At 41.5% G+C, this 23,285-nt stretch overlaps 1 protein-coding gene across 2 annotated transcripts in view; it reads left to right on the forward strand.

The window, feature by feature from the left end:
* NAV2 (neuron navigator 2) overlaps window positions 1–23,285 on the forward strand; it is a 211,122-nt gene that overhangs the window by 52,427 nt on the left and 135,410 nt on the right. For both annotated transcript variants that reach the window (XM_066320538.1, XM_066320539.1), the window contains exons 2-3: window positions 6,227–6,344; window positions 9,690–9,742. In XM_066320538.1, the coding sequence (XP_066176635.1) occupies window positions 6,227–6,344; window positions 9,690–9,742 (171 nt within the window). The remainder of the gene's footprint in view (window positions 1–6,226; window positions 6,345–9,689; window positions 9,743–23,285) is intronic.

A 23,285-nucleotide genomic window follows, 5' to 3' on the forward strand; every position in this document is an offset into this window, starting at 1 on the left:
ACAAAAACTTATATTGGGGGAAAAAGCATAAAGCAGTCTTTTTGGGTAGCAGTGCAAACTTTCATTATTCTGGAAAAGTCAGCACTACCTTTTTAGTGGGACTTGTGTCTTGGTATGGATGTACAGCTAGAGACTTCTACAGGATTTAAGAAGCATGTAGGGGCAGCAAAGGTCACAAATTGTAAGAAATCTCTGGAAAAAAAGGTCTGTGACAAATGCAGTTAGACTTGATTTTATTTATTTGGGTTTTTTTAATACATGCTTCCTTGTTGTCCTTTTGCCAGTAACTCAGCAAAATATTGTCAGGATCATAAATATCTATGCGCTTTGAAAATAGCCATTATCCTTCCTGTGATCCCTTGGAGCCAGAGATGCTCCAGAAGGGTGGGTTTTTCTGCTGAACCTTTTGGCTTAGCTGTTTAGCTCTGGGCTTTGCAGTGTGGTACCTGGTAATGAGATCATTGTGTTGGACTGTAGCATGGATCAGCATGAGACTGCAATTAGTGTTACCAGTCAAAAATTGGGATTTCATGACTCCACGTGTGCAAGCCCCATGACAGTGAGTATCTCACAGGCTTTTCCAAAGCCCATGGTGTTGTGAGGACTGCAGGCATTCCCCTTCAGATCATCTCAGCGTGTTGTGGCTATTTTTAGGGTGTTGGGCTGGTTTTTGTTTTCCCTGTGAACTTGAGGAGGCACAGTGTGGTTTGGTCAGCAGCAGCACAGGCACTGCATTGTGGTGGCTGCTCTGGAAAGGGAGCCCATTGATGTGACTAACCCTGCTATTCAATCATGAAAAAAGCCTTGCTCTGCTCTAATTATGCCAAATGATGTCAAAAAGATATTCTTCAGCTGTTACCAAATTTGTGAGAGCCTGATTCATGATAATTATTGGGAGAAAACAATCAGAGGCTGATTAGTTCTGAACTGGCATGGCAAGGGAAGGAAAGAAAGATTTGACAATTTACTTGGGTGTTGATTATAATTAGATTTTTGTGTGTGTGTGTGTGGAAGTGAGTAACAAGGAAGAGATTCAGGCATATTTTCTACTTGCAGGGAGGAGAGGCATTCTTTTCAAGCAGTTTTATGTGAGTCCTTTCCTTTCCATGAGTGTATGTCAGAATACTGACTCAGAGGCAAAAACATCAAAAGTTTCCATTTAAAGGAGACCCTGGAGTATATGATAATATCTGACACTTAACCTAATTGAACCCCCTTGGACGTACTGAGTCTCTAAAGGGTCTCTTCCTGGGTTCATTGCTCCCATGACTTCATCCATGCTTTGTAGCCTGGTTTTGCTGGTCAGTTCTCCTCCCCAGCCTTGGGGGTGGCTGTGTGGGCTTGAACAACCAACCAGTTCTGCAAAAGGCACCTTTTGTCCTGGTTTCAGTGTTCAGGAGCAGGCTCAGGTGTGCTGGATGTGCTCTCTCAGCACAGCCACAAGTGTTGCAGGAGGCTTGGAGTGCCAGGGAATTTCAGGGGTCTCCTGGCTGGAGAGCAACATTCCTCTCTCTGAAATGTGCTTTAAAGAAGCAGGTGTGAGCCTAAGAGAAGGGCAGAATGAGAGAAACTGCATTAAATTTCAAAATTCTTCTGTTTTAATGGTGGAAGACAGTGTTGAGGCCTTTTTCTTTACAGTCAGATTTTAAAATCTTTAGAATTTGGATTTTTTTTTCCCAAACCTCGCTTTTTATTCACTAGATTTTAGTGTTTTAGCTATGACTCATAATGTTCTGAATATTTCCAAAATTGATACTTAACTGCAATGCTCTTAGTTCAAATCTGGTGGATCAAAGGAGGAGAGAAAAAGAGAGAAGAAAAAAAGCCTTTTGCATACGTTTTTAATTTGTTCTCAGATAATTGGATTCCTGAGATCATACACTGCAGAGAGAGGGAAAAAAAAAAAAAAAAAAGGGAAAAAAAAAAAAAAAAAAAGGTACCAAACAGCTGAGTTCACCTTTAACAAAAGCTGGGACTTAGACCCAAGTTAAACATTAACCTGACTTGGACACAAAGACCTGCTTCTGGTGATAATGCCCAAATCACCATGTTCACTTGATTTTTGTAACTAAAGGAAGGAAGCTGGCTCTAGTGATTTTCATACTGTGTGAAATCACTGAAAAGTTTTAAAAGCCCATACTGGTGTGTATAAGAAGGCAATATCTCTTGGCTTGTGGTGGGTTGAATATTTCATATCACAAGATCTTTATGTTTTCAAACAGACAATTGTTCAGGTCGTTTTCGCATGGATATTCAAACATGTGACTTCATGCCCATTTTCTGAAAGTATCTGAGGAGCACTCATCATTGATGTGCAGAGATAGGAAAATGGAAAGTTTCTCAGCAGTGTTTTCTTACTTTTATTATTGTTTCCCCCGATTATTTGCCTGGTTTTGAACATTTGAAAACACTGTGTGCTTTGAAACGTATTTCATGTGTCTAGAAATAGCAGCCATTGTGCAATTACGTATTTTTTTTTTCCACTTGTTTGTATGGAAGTGGGAAAGAAACATTGGAAATCTATTTGTGTAGTATATTACAAAGACTTGCAGCAAACAGGTTTTGAAAACATCCTGGAAATTTTCAATGCTTAGCTTAATATATGCCATAAAAATCAGTGGTGAGCATGAGGAGCTACTGCAGTAAGCCTGGGTAATGCTGTATCTCTGAGAATGCTTCAGAGCTTGTAAATATATAGCCCAGGCAGATAAAAAAAAAAAAAAAATTGCATATTATGCATATTGCAAAAGACTGTTGCGTGATAACATTTTTAAGAGACGTGCAGGTTTATTATATCTGTATTTTCCTGTGAAATGCTTTCCTAATCAAGCAGTGGAATGAAATAGTATTCCACACTCTTAAATACCCCAGGAACAAATATTTTTCCTCCACACTGGTGTGCATTTCATAATAAGCATAAAAGCTCTGCTTGTAGCAGGCTGACTTCAGCATCCAAAGTGAATAATACAAGAATAATTTGCCATCAGAGGGAATTTCTCTGTGTGTCATCACAGGCAGTGAGTCAGGCAGCAGGTATTTGGGGTTTTTCAGGTTGTCCCCTTTACCACGAGGATTTAAGGCAGTTCAGGGATTTCTTTGATGCAGTTCCAGGGTATGAATGTAAGATCTGGTGTTTGCGGGTCCAACAGGAATTAGGGCAGTAGGAATCAGGTACAGGATAACATTTGGCAGTGCCAGCCATGCATTCTCACGCTGTTGTTTGACTTAAAAATCAATCCTAACTGGCTCTCAAGGTCTTGCTGTTGCTGTGATTTCAGGCTCTGCTGGGAGGGGTCTGCTCCTGTTTTAGGTCTAGGGCTGATCCAAGGATTTGTCTGGCTGCATGATGATCTGCATTATGGAAATGATCCAGGATGGAACCCTTCAAAGTATATTCTTAAATTTTCTGGAACTGCTTCGGTGATAAACTAGGACATCAGTGCAGCCCTCCCATTAAAGGAAACGTGGTTATTGTGTTTGATAAGTTCCTTGTCAGCTGCATTGCACGGATGGTGTGTGGCAGGGTGGACCCTTGCACTTGCAGAGTAAATGGTTTACAACCTGTTACCTCGTGTGTCTTCACTCCAAGATAAGAAAGCTAAAACCATGTGGCAGAAAAGTAGGTTAAGTCAGTCCCAGTTCCTTGAAGTCGTTGAATCTTTTAAAATGTTTTCCTGTTATGGAAAATGTTTTCTTGTAAAAGGAGCCAAGGGACACAATGTGTGGTTTGTGCAGCGTGGTTTTTTTACGCCTTCTCTTTTTTTGGTCAGCTGGGGAAATCGCTCACGTGTACTCAGCCTTATTTCATTGAGATGTTTTCCAGCTCTGGGTTTGTTTTTTTCACGAAGGTGTTCCAGTGTGTTTTTCTGTATGACGCTGTTGGCATAGGAAAGGCACATCCTGCTGCTCTGAAGGGGAAGGTAAAGGATGGATGGTGGAAAATAGGGGCATATCTTTCAGATATTAAGTGATTTGTTCATGGCTGCTTACCAGTTGTATTTTACAGGTTTAAAAAAAATACATATAAAACCTTTATAACAAAACCAGCTCTAGTCAAAACCTCTGCTCTTCATTTTATCATATTGACATTGAATCAGCAAGTGCAAGAGGGGTGTGAAATTACAATCCTTGTATCACATCCAGGTTCCTCTGTTTTGTGACAAATATTGTCCCCCTTGACTTGGCAGCTGGCTTTTGATTGCTGTGAGGGAGGACATCACCACCACACTGGAAATTCAAGGCTTGAGATGCTTCTGAAATCAGTAGCTGTGGGTCAGTAATTTGGAGGATCTGCACTGCTCAGCCCTGGGATAAGAAGGGTATGGAGCTGCTGGAGTGCAAAGAAGGTTCCTGAATGTTGCATTTTATCTTCTTTTTGCCAGATTTGGGATTAAAGGCTTGAGATGGTGTTTCTTGTTCAGACTCAGATGTTTATTAATTCTTACCTACATTACAGTCTCACAAACCATGAGTTCTACAGCACTCCTAGCTAACAAACTAAAAATGGCCCCTATCTCTCTCTCTACAAGGCCTTTTAAGCACAAACTGTCCAATTAAGAAATGACACCTCGATTATTTTTACTTTTAACCCAATAACCAACCACCTATGGCCTGCAATGTGGACTTTTCTATCCAATTACAAAACACCACCCAGACCCATGAAGAAGAAGGTGAAAAAGAAGGACAGGCCTCCACCCTAAAACCTCCATCTCCCTTTATATATATAGTACTATAGTCTAAACCCTTAAACTCTTAATTTTCCACCCTCTGATATTACACACTTCTATTCACACTACACACCCAGTTCTGTCATTCAATTTTGGAAGTCTTCTCCATGGCCTCAGGTGAAATGCAGTGTTTTCTTGGGGGTCGGTGCCTGTCAGCACAGAAAGTCTGAAATTCCCAGTGCCCAGTGTTCCAACGCCTGCAGATGATCAGAGGGCTGCAGCACCTCTCCTAAAGCTGGAGTTGCTCAGCCCTGGAGAGCTGCCCCTCTCCTCGTGCCCTTTGCTTTCCATCTGTCAGTGGCTGTGAAGGAAAACAGAATTTCCTGGGTTTTTGGTGACTGAATCCCATTGTTCCCAGTGACTGACACCCTGGTGTTGAGGTGTTTGTCATCCTCACTGGGGTTTGTAGGGTCTGTGAGGGTTGGGATGGCTCATGCTCCAGGATGCACATTGAATTTACATCTGCGTACTGATGGACTGGATTGGGATGAACGTGTTTCCAGTGTTCTAGACACTCTGCAGAGTAAGGGTGAACATTAATATTTAGATATTTTAAAGGTAAAATCCTGATGTTTAATTGTTTTTACCCTGTTTCTTTGGGGAACATATTAGGTAATTGTACAAAATCTTAATTTGGAATATTGTCCTATGTATTGTCCTGTATATATGTCCTACTGTTATTTAACTCATAAGCAGAAATTCCTAATGAGGCAATTTAGCTTCTTTCTGATAATTCAGCATGAAAAGTTTTTATAAGTTTTCTGGCAATCTTGATTAAGTTGTGCTGGCATGCGATGAGCAGTGCCATTATGCAAACTTAATGCAAATTAAAGAGAGATTTTGGTTGCTTGGTGTGCTTTGCTTTCAGGTAACACATTTTGAAATAAATTCCGACAGCTGAAAGTTTGCATAACAGATCAAAAGCGCTTTAATAGGCCTGTTTAACCTGTGAGATGGAATTTATTAGAATTGATGGATATTTAGGACCTTTGAAGGTTTCTTTGGTAATACAATAAAGGAGTTTCCTCACGATGGAACTGCTGTATGTCTCATATCCACCAGAAGCATTTTTGGGAAAAGAACCTTTAAAACTTTCTCAATAACAGTTATGAAGAAAAATTGTCAAAGGGAAAATGCAAAAGAAAAAAATACTTGAAATTGAAATCTCTTCTGTGCACTCACTGCTGCTGTAGAATATTCCACTGACCTCCTGATGGTTCTTTCAAGCTGTAACATGTTCAGGAGCTCACTGTCATCTGCCCTGAGCTTGGATGTCAGGTTGCTGAATAGAAAAATCCATACTACAGTAAGCTGAACACTTGATCTGCACAAGGCCTTGAATTCTAATGCTGTTGACTTGTTTTGAAGAGGGAAAAAAAAAAAAAAAAAAGGCAGTGATCTGAAATCAGCCTTTTGGATACTGGGAGAAGCAAAGAATTCTCATTTTTCAGGCTGTGCTATGAGTAACAGTTTATTTTTGTTTGTCTGTCTCCTAACAGATTTATACGGATTGGGCTAATCACTATCTAGCAAAATCTGGTCACAAGAGATTGATAAAGGACCTGCAGCAAGATGTGACTGATGGAGTCCTGCTAGCTGAAATAATCCAAGTTGTAGGTGAGTGATTTTCTGTGTTTGTGCCAAGTATCCACCAGCTTGCTCAGATAATCCCTGTTTTTATCTTCTACACCAACACGGAGTGCGTGGGGGGGAATCCATCAAACTGCCTGGAATTATGTAGATCATTTTCCTTCAGAGGCTTTGCTAATTAATTTGAAAAAGCCTTGTCTTATAGTGGAAAAATATTGGATGTTGCTGATAAGATCTCCTGACACAGCAGTATTACTCCACATGGCTGAATTTTAAAAAAAACCCAACTCATGAGATTTTTTTTTTCTGCTATAATGCTGCTAGCCCTCACTATTTCTAATCTCTGTTGGGTACTGGTCTGAATATAATTCACAGTGATACTGCCTCCTGTTTTGAACCTCCTGCCTCCAGTTGGATTGGGGAGATCCATATATACAGCTTCTCCAAAGGAGAAGGGATGTTAATTTTTGTGTGGCAGAAAACCAAATCTTTCATAACGAGTTTTCGGATGAGGAGAATCACCTACCATCAGGACAAATCTCAAGTGCAGGCTCGGTTATTTTATCCAAAGCCTTTAGTTCCCTTAAATTAGTGCCCTAATGCTCATAGATAATGAAAGTTCTGAACAATTTTCTCCGTGTAGAGCTGCATATTGTCCCTCTTCCCTTGGGCCTGGATCCTTCATTAGTTCCTTCAGAGGCTCATCCATCTGGTGCTGGGGATGCCACAAAACACATGCATGGGCCGATGGAGATGGATGGGATGGCAAAGCCTGCTGATGGGAATTAGGACAACCATTGTTGGGAGCAAAGTGACAGATTTGAGATGCAAATTAAGAAGGCAGCAGTGAGGGGACATCAGAGCATGCAGATTTATTATGTTGTGTTTGAGATGCTCTAAGGGAGCTAGTTCTGAGTTGAAGGTAGGGATCTGCAAGCCCTGTTCTGGGCTGACACTGTGAAGAATCTTCCAGTGATTCTACTGAGATATGTTAAAAATGATTTTGTCTCTCTGCTGTAGAGCAACGTTAAATCTCAGTAGCATTGTAGCCCTGTGGCGCAGGTTACAGAGGTGTAAAAACAGGCCATGAATTTGTTGATTGTGTGTTGACAGGTATTCACTATGAACAATGCTGCTTCCTATATCCATTTCCTTTAAAAGGAAAGGTTTTTGGAAACCCAGGAGCAGTTAGGAGCTGATTCCTTTCATGTCTATCTAGCCAGCCTGCCTTAACACAGTTGTAGGAAACTCCTGCAGGAGGAAGCATGTGCAAGAATTCCACCATCGAAATGTGGACTTGGTTCCTTCCAACAAATATTTAAATGTAGCTCTTTGAGTACTGATTTGTGAAAACTATTAGGAAATTCAAATTATTCCTTCTAAAATATGTAACCTATTATTGCTTAGATCACCTTTGCAGGTTGGGTTTGGTGTTGGTTTTTGTTTTGTTTTATTTTTGGTTGTTTTTGTAGCTGCCTTTTGGCTAATATTTAAGATAAGGTCTGCAAGGTTTCAAAAGTTGAAGTATGTGGGGAAGGATGTCTTTTATAAAGAGCCTTTTTCATGTGAAAGGAAGGTCTTATTTAAACATTCTGAGTTTAATCCTCCAAATAAGTAGTGAAGAAAAGCAAATTGTATCTGCTGTGTATGGCTTTAGGCAGCTGCATCTCATTGTCACAAAGATGAGGAGGGCTTTCACACCTAGGAGCAGCTTTATCTGCAGCCTGCAAAATCCAAGCTTTTTTCCTAACTGCATACTAAGAAATCTTTGATACACAGTGCAGGAGAGGGGGTTTTTATGTTATGGTGTGCTATGTGTGAAAGCAGCTGTTTGCAAGTCAATTAAAATGTGCTCACATCATTGTGGTTCATGTCAGTTCAAAATTTATGAGCCTGTAAAAGAATGTGTAAGTGCTATATGCCCTTATTAATGCCATATAAACATAGAAGCTGTGTTTAAATCCATGAATGCAGATACACTGGGTGTGACCTGAGTTCTTGGAGGTGTCTCTGTACACGTGTCCCAACAAGAGACAAGTTCATTAGTGCTCTTTCCAGTGACTATGAATGGTGCTGATTTATAGGAATACAGCTTTTATTTATTATTATTTATTATTATTTATTACTATTTAGATTTACAGGTATACAGCTATTAATTTTTAAATATGTTAAAAATGTAGTTGATGGAGATATTGCATGGTACTAAAGCTAGACATGGTAAATATTATGAGATGGGTGCACAGGACTTGGAAAGAGAGATTTAATGAATTCATCTTTGTTTCTGTATGACCAAAGTTGAGATGGCTTTCCTGGAAGCAGGGTCTGCTCTTCATGGGTAGGGGCTGATGGACACTGTGGGTTTAGCTGCAGTCTCTTTCAGATGAGCATCAATTTCTCTGTGCATTGCTGTGGGATAAAGGTGTGCTGTGACATGGATGTGTAAAATGGGACATATCAGGCAAGAGTGAGGTTGTGTCACTGCTTTGTTTCTCAAGGCTGTGAATCCTACTGGAATACCCTGCTGGATCCTCCTAACTGAGGGAAACCACGAAGTGGGATGGAGTTCTGACTGGTGTTCTGAAAAGAACTGCCAGAAAATACAGCTTTTAATGCATGAATCAAATGGGATGGGAGCACCTGCCTCTATTACAGTGAAAAAATCTGTGGGAAACTGGACTTTGGTTGTCACTGGTTCTTCAGACTCAGACACAAAGTCATTCCAGCATCCAAGGCTGAAAGGTGAAACTGAGCAAACTCTAAGGCAAACATTATCCACCTCAGGGATTTCATTGTTTCACCTCTGACCTTAAAGGTGGAAATAGATAATGAAAGTTCTGAACAAATTTCTCCTTAATCTTCTGCAGGTAGCGCATAAGCTGTGGTCAGGAATCTTTAAAAGTTGCTTCACGATTTGTGCTTTAAAAAAGAAAAAACCAAAATTCGTAGAGTTATTGATCATCAATGTCCCGTGTGGATTTAAAACCTGTGTTCACTCTCCAAGCAGACCAGCTGCCATGCTAAGGTCTCTGTATGTGGAGTGCTCACTTTTCCACCCAGCAGTGATTCAGCTTCCAGAGCTCCATCTTGCTCGTGGTTTAGAGGAATTCCATGTCACAAGAGGCTGTCAGAGCAGTTGGCTTCTGCCCCAGCTGTCTCTGGAGGCACGACCCAGTAGAGAACTCCACCTGCTTTTTTTTTTTTTTTCTTTTTTGTGCCTCTCAGCGTTTCACACATTCACTTGGACTGGACAGCTACAATCCAAAACTCCTTTACTGAGCTGGCAGCAGGTGCTCAAGAAATCATTGGAATAAATAAATGCCCTTGCTTTAGGTTTTTTTTTGCCTTATTGCCTCTTCTTTCTTCGCTTTTCAGCAAATGAAAAGATTGAAGACATCAATGGCTGCCCAAAAAATAGATCTCAAATGGTAAGTGGTAAAGTGGTCTGTTGTTTGTGTGTGCATGGCTGAGTGACAGGGTGGGATTTCAATGTATGAGGCTTTTAATAATAATTTTAAATTAATTTAATTTTTTACCGTAGTGAACTATAAGTGTAATCTTCAGAACATTAATATTACAGTTCTTGCCCCATTGTATTCCACAGTAGTTGAATCAGGCCTTAAAATTTATCACATATTTACAATTGAGTTTATTCTTACATTGCTACTTTATATTTCTGAAATATCACAAAATTAGACAGAAATATATAGAAATAAAGAATTAGATATTTGAAAGTATGATTAAAAGTTCCTTTATCTTTTAAAATGAACCAAACTATATGAGCAATATGAATGAAATGAAAAAGATTCATGAGGTTCAAGATGCAGTTTTTTGGCAGGTAAGCAGTTGGTTTGTATCTTGTTTGTATTTAATATTCAGACCTGGAAAACCAAAAATCATTCCAGGAAAATTAAAAGCATATAATACCTCAAGAGTATATTTACTGTCAGTATTGTTGAAGCTAAGGGTATAGCAGAATTTTATTAAGAATACAAATAATAAAAAACCTGGTTTTAAAATACATTTAACTGAAGAGCACTTAAAATTTATGGTACTTCAAAAAAGGCTACTTCTTTCTGTATCTTGAGAAAAAGTCGTTTTACAGCATAAATTCTAATATCTTCCTTTGGCATTGCAAATGCTTGCTTTGGCACACTTGGATATCCATCCTCTGTGTGAAGCTATATTAATGTTTTTTATTTTTACGAGTGTTCCTGACTGCCTCTACCTTCATGACTTCAACATGAGCACAGCCACTCATGTAGTAAAGTGAAATAAAGATTTAAGGAGAGCTTGACATCATAAGTCAAAACCCACACTCTGTTCTGCTCTCCTCCTTTGGCTTTTTGTTGTTTCTTGGAAGTTATCAATCTTGTTGAAACCACGGAGCAAGCTCTCTGTAAAAAGCAAGCCATCAGAAAGATTTATCATTGCTCCTTCTTGCTGCTTTGAAGAGGGTGGTTGCTGTCCTTGCTGTGGCCACAGCAGCTGTCTGGAGTATAAATAATGAGGAAATTTTGACAATTACTATAATTTAATGTCCCACAAGTGCGCTGTAAGAACTGAATTTCATTCAGGACTGGAGTCTGTAACCAGCTCCAGGATGTTGCAGCTAAAAAAAGTCACTTCAAGTCATTATTCTCAATGAAGAGAAAGGGTTGCTGTCTTGGATAGTGGGATGGATGGAGTGGGTTGCTTCTGGAAGCAGATCAGGTTATAACCAGTGGCACGCAGGGGCCACGTGCTGGGTCAGGAATGCTGGACAGGGCTGGAAGGGCACATTTGGGCTGTGTTGCCTCCTCTGATGTTACTCCACTTGCTCGTTCAGGAGGGTGCTGTGGGGGGGACTGTCCTCCCCTGCACTTGTTAGACCTGCAGTCACAGCTGGGCATCCCCAGCAGTTTTCATTCTGTGAGGAAAAGGAGAATCCTGCCTAGGGCTTGCTTTTATCAGGTGCACGTGCTTACAGAGCTTTTTGTCATCTGGCTATAAAAATACTATGGTTGCCCAGGGAAACTGTGGCTGCCCCATCCCTGGAAGAGTTCAGGGCCAGGTTGGAGGGGACTTGGAGCAAATCTGGGACAAATTCTTGGAAAAAATCTTGGAACAAAACTACATGATCTTTAGGGATCCTTCCAACCCAAATCATTCCATGGTTCTTCTAAGGCAGAACACAGGGATCTTCACAGGGTTGGTGTTGGTGCAGTAGTTACTTGCAGTGTTTGAGGAGATGTTGGAACCCTGGAAGCTGAGGATTTCAGACTTTCTGTGCTGACAGGCACTGACCCTCAAGCAAGCCCCACATTTGACCTGAGGCCATGGAGGAGGCTTCCAAAACTGAGTGATAGAACTGGGATTGTGGTTGTGTGGTTTGAATAGAATTGTGTGATATAGAAAGGGTGCAAAACTTAGAGTTGAGGAGTTTAGTGTATAGCAATATATATACAACAATATGGAGGATTTAGGGCATAGGTTAAGTTCTTCTTCTTTTACCTTCTTCCTCATGAGTCTGGATGGTATTTTGTAATTGGGTGAAAAGGTCCTCATTGTGGACCACGGGTGGTTGGTTATTAGATTAAAAGTAAAAATAATTTAGGTGTCATCTTATTATTGGAGAATTTATGCTTAAAAGACCTTGTAAAGAGTTAGAGACAGAGCCTTGTTCTACCTTGTTAGTTGGAACTCACAACATGTGAGACTGTGCTATAGATAAGAATTAATAAACATCTGAGTCCAAGCAGGAAAACTGTGTCTCCAAAGTATTAATCCTGGCTCTAACAGAAGAAAAGAGAATAAAATACCAACAGTGAGACAACCCTTTGGGAGGTCCAGGACGAATGTGTTACAGTGCTTGTTTTAGGTCTTCATCCTTAGCATTTGAGTGTATTCTATTAATACAGCTTACAGGGTCCTGCAGAGTGTGGGGACTGGTGTTTGTGTCTGGTAACCCTGGCTCAGAGAGGTGGCAGGGGCAGGCAATCCTGATGCTTAGGTAAAGTCCAGTGTGTTTTCAAATGAATCTTTCAGTTAAAAGTGTCCATATCTATGTTAGAGTGCTTGAAAGGCAAGCAGCACAGATGAGGAGATCCGAGGGGGTTAAAAAACAAAAAAAAAACACCCCATCAATAAATGGAGATTTAACTTTGCTCATTGTGTAGAAGTACAGCAGATCTCGGAGTTAAGGAAGCCTTTTTCCACCTTCTTTTCCCTTTGTAGAGCCCCAGTGCCTTGAGCAGACACATGTGAGCTGAGCTGTGAAGACTCAGCTCACTCCCAGCCAGGTGTATCAGCTTAGAAAGCTGGACCAAATCTGTGTCTTCCCAAATCCATTCACGTGGGGAAGAGAAGTGTCCTCACTTCCACGTGGCACAGTCCCAAGCTGGTGATGCCAAACCTGAGGTAGCTCTCTGCAAAGCCACATCCAGCCTCTCTGCCTTATTGCCAGTGTTGGAGAGCATCAGGCAAATTGGCCTGAACTGAGCATTAGAGACAGCTTGGGTCTGTCAGGCTCCAAGCCAGTGCTAATAAGCCTTGTCAAGTGAAGTTTAGTACTGCAGAACCATGTGGGACCTTCCTTGCTTATCAGCCTTGTCCCAGTGCCAAAAATGACATGACAAGGACCCCACTGGCTCGGTGAAAAATCACTTAGGTGAGAACCTGTCCTCCCATCATCATCCTGTCTGGGTCATTCTGCTGAGGGGAGGATCCCTGTCTTCCTTTGCTCTGGATAAGAGCTGGCTGGCTTTTATATAATCTATTACAGACTATTCTATAGCTTGTCTTCTGCATAAAATCTGTTTTGGAGGGGTTTTTTTCCCCCCCTAAACCTCTGTATTTTTGTACTGTAGATATTTGTCTAAACAACAGCCTGTAATTCTGGTGATTAGTTCCAGCTGGATGCAGAAAATACTGTGGATAAGAGAGGATGTACTTGTATGGAGCACAGGCTCTAGGACCAAGAATATTTGGAGAGCATCGCAGCATTTGGATTTTTAAAAAAAAAAAACACCAGAAAATGTTGGCATAGTTCTTGATAACTGGGTGAAGGACAAAAAATCAAGGCCAGTTTCCTCTCCTACACACTTCTGAAAAGAAGAATTAGGTAGATAAACCTGCTAATATTGTTTGTTTATAGAAAAACAGGGATATTTTCCCTGTTTTTTTCTTATTTGCTTCTTGTTTAGGACGTGATTTTAGAATTTAAGCTGTCGCATCTTGCAGATTATGGGAGGTTAGTACCTGCCCTCCTAGGTACTGTAGATTATTCTTATTGATGTGGGTGCCTTTGCAACTGCTGGATGTTACCTCTTGTAAAAGGGCTCATTCCACTTACATTTGTAAAATGATAAACAAAACCCAAAGTATGTGTGTTGTCTGGGCTACATTATATATGTATGAAAATAGCAAAGCTGAAACGTGCTGAAAAGAAGAGGGTTGGGGAACCTGTGGGTGGATACAGCAGATTTTCATCTTCCCATATCTGGGGAAGTTGTGGGACAGCCAGGACAGGAATTTGGAGCAACAGATAGGCTTAACAAACACCACAGCACCTCCTATAAATAGGCCAGGAAATTACTTTGGGTCGCCTGTGGGTTGGTGCTCAGGCTTTAATATTTTTCAGGATCACTTTGTGTCTATAAGTATCTGTTCTCAAATAGCAAAAGGGAGGTATTTGGGGGTTTTTTTACATTTGCTGAGAGGAAGTTTTTAAGAGTCATCTCTTTCTGATGCAGATACCAAGCTGGGGTGGTAAACTAATATCACTCATTCTTCCTGCTGCTGTTTGTCCTGCAAACAAAGGATGTTGTATTGACTGCAGTGAGGGTCAGAGCCAGCATTTCTTCCCAAGAGCTGTATGGAAGTTGGGATGAAGGCCATGTTTTCAGTACAACAACTTAATTTTCAAGGAAACCTTACTTCCAGTGATGGGAATTTGGCTATTATTTTACTATTTGACTGGTTTCTTGTGGTCTGATAATGAGCTGTTTTGTAATGTGTATGATACCTAAGGAACAGTTTGTATGGAACTTTTCCAACATGGTGAGGACCTTGGTTTTGACTTGAACAGCACTGAGAATGTTAATTCAGCTGTTGGAGAAAGGTATCCAGTCCCCTCCCCAGCATGATCCTTGTGAGCTGCACGAATTTATTCTTTTTTTATTGTCGAAAGAGCATTAGATGTTGAAACCTCCTTTGCTAATTTGTGTGTTATCCATATTTCTGTGTTCTTTTTCTCAAGAGCACTTCGGTGAACTGATGTAAAAGATGTGAGTGCTGCCCATACTTACAGGAGATAGCTGGGCTCACACATTCATGGCTTGGTTGGAAGGAATAACATGAGCTGAAACCATCTGCACGACCCCAGCAGCTCTCTGTGTGTGTGTAATACCCACTAAGGGAGGGAGCTGCTGTGTTATGTACAAATAGCTAAAAATAGCTGCAGTATTAAAAAAAATAATAATTCTTAGTTGCTCGTTTTCTCATGGAAAATAATTCTGTCTCTGCTCTTTGGGAGCGGGCACCCACTTTAACCTGCTCCTCTAAATGTTTTGAGCAGTTTTTTACAGCCAGTGTTGTCCAAACGTTGCCATAGGAAGGTGCAATAAATCTGCCAGGCTGTTGCTCCAGCCCCCCCTGACTCCCAAAGCCAAGGAGGGCTCTGCTGCTGGGGCATGTGCTAATTCAGGGTAGCAGCCCTGCTGGAAGATCAAAAGCATCACAAGCACTTTTTTTTTTTTTTTTTTTGTCTCTGTGAATTCCTAGCGTAGGATTTTTGGAAATGTATCCCAGGGGTTAAATATAGCCGTGTATTTTCAAATAATCCGACTCCAAGGCTGAGCAAATGTAGGAAAAGGAACTTTCCCATCACCTAAGCCTTCTACTACCCCTGCTCTGCCTGGGGAGTTTGTCACTGAGCAGGAGAATATGTTTGGAAATTCAATCTGATTTGGTGTTCCCATGGTAACAGATGGGTGTCTCCTGGCCCTAACCTGTGGTGGGGTTCCTCACAGCTGCAGGTCAGCTGAGGGGGAGGACATCCCCCAGGGCTGTGCCAGCCTGGCCAGGGACACACACCAGCTTGGCTTCTGGGACTGCCTGTGCAGGGACGTGGCCAAAGAGCGAGTTCCGGAATGTTAAAAGAATTTTCTTTCAGCTCTCAGGGTTTCTGTTGGTCGTGTATGAGCCCATGTTGTGATGTAGACAGGAATGATTTAGTACAGGGATGATCTGCCAGGTTGCTTGTGCTTGTCTGTCCTTCAGCCTCGGTTTATATGACACTTGCTCCAAGATAAGATTGATTTTCGTGTGTCTCTTTTTTTCCAGATACCCAGACTGTTATGTTGTTGTGCTGCCATGCTTACCATTTGTGCATGGTGATCAGAGAGACAGGCATGGTTGGAGCAGAGGTTTCTGTGCTGCAGAGCTTGCAGTCTAAATTAAACCACACTGTGGCCCTCCTCCATCATCCTACATAGAAAATAACAGGATAAATAGAGCTGGAGCAGATGAGGAAAAACCACTGGGTACATCTCCCTGCCATGAGGCATGGCAGTGTCCCTAAACGGAGGTTTGCTTCACTTCTGGAGGGTTTGGCTCCCAGAACTCTTGCAGCACGCAGGGATGGGTGATAAGGCAGTGTGTGCCTCCTGCATTGGGTGGGTGTTAGGGTGCCTTTGGAGACATTGCTGCTGACACTCTTATTTCAGTCCCATAATGGATCACCTTCCTGGTCCCCAGTGGGCTGCTCTCAATTCCTCACCCTTTTCAGTGATGCAGGAATTTGTACATTATCTGTCTCAGAAAAACGGTGTGAGGTTCGATAAAGAGCAACAAAGTAGTTTTTAAAGAAAAAAATGAAATGTATGAACTTCTCCATAAATTAGAGAATTAGATTCTGTTTGATCATTTATGTCACAGTTAAATGGAATTACTGCATTTTGAATACCTGTGGTTCTGCCCACCCTGTATGGACTAAATACATGAAACAGCAAGTGGATTGAGGGGCCAGGGTCATTCCACATGTGTGTATGGAGATGTCTGTAGCTTCCACTCATATATTTACACCTACACCAAAGTCTAGAAGCACCACTAACAAATTTTTCTGCCATAACCATTACTGATATAAAATTATTACATAAATAGGCCTTTTATGCAATACTTAGCAAACACACAGCTTCTTATTATACTTGGCATAAGTGAGGAAAATTGGGAAATCATGGATGAGAACCTTTTCTAACTAAGAAGAAAAAGTTAGGTTGATCTGAGGACAGGTGGAAAGAAAAGTTTTTATTATTCTCACTCAGCTTGGTGCTATAAGAATTAAGGCTGTTTGTATGGAAATTACTTTCTCATGCCTGGGTGTTTCTTTTTACAGGAGATGCAGTGATAAGCTCTTCACTGTGCAATATCTGTGTAAACAGATCATAGCTGTTACAAAGAATTAAACAGTCCAGAGAAATAAATTTTTGTGCCTTATCACAGATCTTTCATTGCCAGCCATTGCTTATACCCTGTAACTGTGTGATAATTTGAATTAGCCACTCCTTGAAGGCGGTGCAGATCTAGAGCATCTCATTCCTCTGGTTTTTGTGCAGAGCTATTTTTACATATACAAGCACTTGTTCTGAGCAGTTATGCAGGGGAATTTCAGCAGGAGATGTAATCCAGGATCCAGGTGCAAGGAAGGAGGGGGCACATATGTGTTGGTGCCACTGGAGCAAATCCCTTGGGAACAGGTGAAGCTGTGAGCCCCAGACAGAAGAATGTCCTGCCAGCCCAGTGGGGAGGGAGCACTGCCTGGGAACAGGCTCTGGCCACAGCTCCCTTCCCAGGAGCCTTTTTTAGAAAGGAACAACTGTCAGCCACTGCATTGCAGAGGATTCTTTCTGAACAAGTTTCATTAAATTCTAGGTTCCTGCTGCAAATTCAAGTCAATGACACACGGAGAGCACCCAGCCTCAGTGCCCTGAATGGTGTTGGTGTCAGTCCTTTCTTTTAAGCATTTGTGCACTCTGAAAAATAGTGGTTTATGTAAATTTCAAGGATGTTTTTAGGAAGAAGTCGACCTTTGCTAGATATTTGTGGTGTTTTAGATTGAATCATAGAATGATGGAATTATTTGGGTTAGAAGGGGTTGTAAAGACCACCTAGTTCCAAACCCCCTGCCATGGGCAGGGACACCTTCCACTGTCCCAGGCTGCCCCAAGCCCTGTCCAGCCTGGCCTTGGGCACTGCCAGGGACCCAGGGGCAGCCACAGCATCTCTGGGCACCCTGTGCCTGGAACAGAGACTGGACACAGCCAAAGAATAAAGTAGGGATTTATTGAAAGGCCTCCAGGATACACCTTGGGCAGGACAAGAGCCTGACCAGGGCTACACCCAAGGTGGACTGAAAATGGTCACAAAATGCCTGACCAGTCACAAGATCTTACATTTTTATAAGTTTTGGTCCGTTTGCATCTTGGCGTTTAATTGTCCAATTCCAGCTTCAGGTTGTGAGGTCCCATCCTTCTTGTTCCTCTCTCCAGCCCACCCTTGTTTGTGCTTTTGGGCCTGAAAGTTGTCCTTGGTCTCCAGCAGGAAAAGGATTTGTTTTGTCTCCCTGCTCTGTGAAAAGAGCTCACCAGCACTGAATATGAGGCTCAGCACTGCACCCCTGGGCAGCACAGAGTGTGAAATACATGAAAGCAAAAAGTTAGGACATCAGTGCCAGGGCCTCATCACCCTCACAGGGAAGGATTTCTTCCTGATGTCTGATCTAAACCTGCTGTCTCTCAGTTTAAAGCCATTCCCTCTTTTCCCAATTGCACAGCTTTCAGCCTGGGAGCCCCAGACAGAAAAGGGTCTTTCACAGCAGCCAGGGAGGGTGGAAATAATGCATCTGTGAGTGTCACTGCTGTCCTCATTGTGGCTCTGCTGAGCACGGCCGTGGCTTCTCCCCACCTTTTCCTCTTTTCAGTTACACATGAACAGAGATTCAGCCCCAAGAAATACTGTTACTGTGGCGTGTGCTAAAACTGTTGTCAAGAGAATTTCATCTATATCCCAAATTAATGGTTCTCCAGAGGCAGGATTCTTTGTTGATACTTGTTTTGCAGAGTTGATCTTGTTGTTGCTTAATCATAATTTAGAACGTCTCAAGGTTTCAAATTATTCACAAATTATCCACTTTAATATTTCAAAGATCTGATTCTGAAGAGCTAGTCCAAAAATAATATTTCCAGGGATATTTTTCAAAGAAATTGCTCTTCACTTTTGTTTTTCCCCAGGGGAAAGTTTCAGTTTTAAATAAATAAACCTGAAAAAAAACCAACCTGAAAGAAACCTGAAAAGCTGAATAAAGCAGGAGCATTTCTACAACTCTCCATGTGTCTGTCCCTGAGCAGATCAGCTTTGGCAAACCTTGGGAATTGCCCTGGATGGCCTGAATCCATTCACATTACAAGCATGCCCCTTGGATGCTCTTTGCTGTCATTAGGAATTTTGGCCGGTGTGAAGCACAGTTTTCTATTGTGGGGTCTCCTGCCCTCATTTCTATTCACACTGGGCAAGTTGGGAGTGAACGTTGAATATTTGTCCCATAATTTCTGCAAGAAGAGCTGGAAACACAGGGTAGCCAAGGTTTTACCAGGGTCAAAGAGTAGAAGATGCAGAAGATGAGACTCAGACTGGTTCTCCAGCCTTAGACTTGTGCCCAAACTCTCCTGGTCTGTAAAAACCCAAAGTAAGGCAACTTTAAGAGAAGAGTGAACTCTTCATGTATATTTGAGCAGATTTTTGTTTCTGTGGGTGCATCTACCACAACCTGGCTTCAGAATGTGGATTAGCTTCATTTGCCCATCTCTTTTGTTTTATTTCTAAGGTGCCTACTGAGTTCTGTCAAAATCCTGAAACTTAATTTTGGGAGACATTTTTATCCAGATAGTCAGGAGCAGCAGATGAACACTGGGAGCAATGTATTATTTTCTTTTTAAAAAAATACATTTTGAATGGGATTACTACTAATGAAGATTTATTATAAACAGAGCAATAAGAGTTAGGATTTATATCCTTCTGGGAGAAATGGAATTTGCAGTTCTACTTTGGAATTTTTTACATATAATTATGTTTAGGAAATAGAGCAAATGAGATATTACTGGAACAGAGAGCCCTTCCTTCCCCAAAACTCCAGGGTTCTAAGGATTGTCAGTGTAATGACTTAAGATTTTAAGGCTCTTTCTAAACTTCAGGATATAAAAATATGAGGGTAAAAGCCTTATTCAAAAATACAGATAAAGAATAGATTATGTCGTAAGAAGCAGCTTGTGCAAGGCTATTTCTTACAGTGCAGTTTCTGCACTGTAGGTGAAGTTTGTTGGAATACTGCATAAAGGTTTATGAGGCCTTAAAAACTTTCATATGAATTCCATCTTTTTTCTTTTGAAGATTGATATACTACACATAACATTGAGCCACAAGTTACATGGAAAGCACTGGTTTCAGTATAAGAAGTGGGTTTTCTGGATAAGCTCATCAAAACTCCCCATTTATCAAACTGTAAAATTTAGGAGCAGAGGTTTTGCATCACAATGTGAGAAACTCCCCCTGGTTTGTAAGTGAAGGAACCTACAACATGTTTAATTCTGGTTTTTGTTTGAGGAAAAACATCCGTGTCTGTGCCAAGGGCAGCACTGGTTATCCTTTACCTTGTGTATTTGACTTGGCAGAGTTGGACAGACAGCTTTGGCTGGGGGCAGTGTCCATACTCAGGTTTTTGTCAGATATAGTCAATGTTCAACACATCACTGCTCACCTGTAGGTCCCACATCTACAGGATGTGGGAGTATTTTGCGGTTTTGGTGGGGTTTTTTTGTTTCTGGCATATCCTGTTCTGCTCAAACAGGTCAGGGCATGTTTTCTCTCTTAACACTGGCAAGAATAGAAATTGCAATTGCTGCTATATGACAAGCACAGAGTCTTGTGTGAGGATCTGGTCTTGGACAGTTCTCCATGTACAACACTTGGCCACAATGCCTTCTCTTCCCACCTTGTCAGGTTATTGATTTCAAGAGGAAGTTTTCCAGTAGCTCTTCCTTCTCTGAATATGACAATGGGAGTGATGACACTTGGTATACTATGTCTGAGCAGAAATTTAATTTTACAGGGTTGTTGGTGTTGGTTTTTTTTTTGTTTGTTTTTGTTTTTGTTTTTTGTTGTTGTTGTTGTTTTTTGGTTTTTTTCCCTCATAATCTTCTAATTAAAAGAAAGGAGGAGAAAGAACCCCAGAGGCTGACAGCCCCCCTGGTGTAGGCTCAGCAGGGACATTTAGGGACATTTCAGAATAAATACCCATCATAAAAGGATGTGGGACTGACAGCACACGTTGATAGTTGATTACCCCTGAAATAGTTTAAATGTGGTGATCTAAAATTGCAAATTCATTTGATTATTTTAGCTGGGAAGTTTAGTAAGGCTCAGGTTTGAATACCCCTGTTAATGTTTGTGAGTGAGATGATCACTGTGGGTGGCTGTGCTTGGTTTTCCTTCTTTTGCACAGTTTTCCCCTGTTTTGGGTGGGCAGGGAATGAGAGCATCCAGCTGCCATCTTTCCTGCTTTACTTCTGCTGTGTTAAACGTTGCTGACAAAGCAAATGAGAAATCAGAATTGTCAGCCAAAAAACCAATTGTAGCTCACAGTGAAACAGAAAATATCCACTCCCCTTTGGCAAATCCAGTCCTTTCACATCTGCTTAAAGGGTTTAAGCCATATATGGACTTGGCAAAAAAAAAAAAAGAGCCCATAGAGTCTGGGTGATGATTTGCTGCTGAATGCTGTAATTACAAGGAGTCAACTGCACTTTATGTTGGAAGTCACCAGGATGCAGTCGTTGGGGTTTTGCTTAGAATTATAGAATGGTTTGGGTTGGAAGGGACTGTAAAGAGCATCTTCTTCCAATTCCCTGCTATGGGCAGAGACACTTTCCACTATCCCAGATTGTTCCAAGCCCTGTCCAACCTGGCCTTGGGCAATTCCAGGGATGGGGCAGGCACAGCTCTGTGCCAGGGCCTCCCTCCCCTTACAGGGAAGACGTTTTTCCTACTATCTAGCTGACATCTCTCCAGAAACTTTACTTCCATCCTACACACATCTAAATGGTCTAATGGTCTAACTATCTGAATGCTCTATTTTAGCTAGCTGTCTCCAGCTCTGTCTGCACTGCCCTGCACTGCCCTGTCTCCATAAAACAATATTTTCCTATTATTAGCAGTTAGTACAGCAGGGGCCAGGGGCAGAATCCTTCCTTGGAGCTTTTTTTTATGAGTGTAATTCATGACATGTTGCATTGTTGGGAAGTCATCTCTTCAAACAAGCAACTGATTTCTGGTGCATTAGACTGATTCAGCCAAGATCAGGGCTCTTGACTCAGGCCAGACGTTGTTTTCTGGGAGGGTCCTTGAATTCCTTGACCAGCACTAAATTTTAATCATTTCAGCTGAAGTCCTGCGTTGTGTTTCACTTTCTTCTTGGATTTTCTCTGATTTCCTCCCATTTCCCTTTTCAAGCTCTATTTTTCCTTCAAGAATCAACCAATTCCTCACATTCCTGCCATGCTCCTGTGTAATGTTGTTAATATCACAGTTATTGTGCAAATCTTAGCAGTGTCATTGATGCCTTTATGTCCTTCAGTTTTTATCTTTTAGGGAATTCCTAGTATGTGCAGTGCTGTACATCCCCATAGGATCTTACCTTGGTTCTCCATTTTCTGAACATAAAGGGTGTACTTTTGCACATCCCTGTAACTCCCACTTTGTTTTGTCATGCCTGATGAAATTATGGTATTTTCCATACCAGTAGAGCACCAAGAGCCCCTGTTTCTGACAGCTTTTGGCCAGGCATTACCACTGATGAGACGAGGCAGCCCATCTGACCTTTCATATGGCAGTGAGGTTCCAGGTTGCTCAACTTGAGGTTGAAATATAGACCTCAAATGGAGAGCCATCCATCAGTCTGAGGATGGGAGTGTTCTGTCTTAATTCAGTGACTACAATGCTCAGAAAACCTGGGGGATTATCCCATAGGAGAAATGGAATTATTTTAAAGGAGACTCTCTGAGTCTGAATGGGGTGAGATTAGGACATCAGCAGAGAGATTGCTCAATAACCCCAAGAACGAGGGCATGGATGAGGAACTTGTGAGCCAGCTGTAAATCTTGATCCTGTGCTCACTCTGCCCTAAAAGAGAGTTTATGCAAAGATGAGGGGCATGGGAAGAGAAGCAAGCAGAGAGCAGGACTGAGAGAGGTGCTGCAGATCTGGAGGAGGGGTGAGATACGGCTTATCTTTAGTCACTAACCTGCTTGTTTGGAGAGGAGACATCTACCCACAGCTATGGGAGTCAGGAAATGCTCTTGGAATGATGCAGCTTGCTAAGTGCAGGCACTAGGAATGGATTGATCCTTTTATGTGGTCTTTATTCTTGAAAACGTGAACTTTGGAGTCCCAAATCACTTCAATGAAAGAGCCGTGTTGGAAACTTGAAAGGGTTGTTGAGTACTGAAGAAGGAAATGGGTCAATTGACTGTTGGATCGTATTGAACTGTGGATAAACGAACCTTTGAACTGCACCCTGCTCCAAGCCTCAAGGTCTGAGCAGTACAGGAAATGTGTTCTTTGGTACCTCTCTGGGTTTCAGAGTATATAATTTACTCAAAGTGTACTATACACTTTGTGTACTTTATATTATATCTCAAAGTATAATGAGGTTGATAAAAGTGTTTCTAATTGCTGAAATCACAGTTCAGCAATGCCAATAACTTCCACTCCTCCCCCTGATAGAAGAAAATGGTTTTATTGTTAGAGACAATAAATTAATGCACTCTGAGAGAAATCCATGTGGGAAGTTTTCCAGCATCTTCCTTGGTATTTTTTATTACTTTGAGAAGGACAAGGAGCTCAGGTCACATGCTAGGAGCTCAGGGTCTAAAATGCTGC

This window comes from Sylvia atricapilla, chromosome 6 (assembly GCF_009819655.1).
Source record: "Sylvia atricapilla isolate bSylAtr1 chromosome 6, bSylAtr1.pri, whole genome shotgun sequence".
In the NCBI taxonomy this organism is placed as follows: domain Eukaryota; kingdom Metazoa; phylum Chordata; class Aves; order Passeriformes; family Sylviidae; genus Sylvia; species Sylvia atricapilla.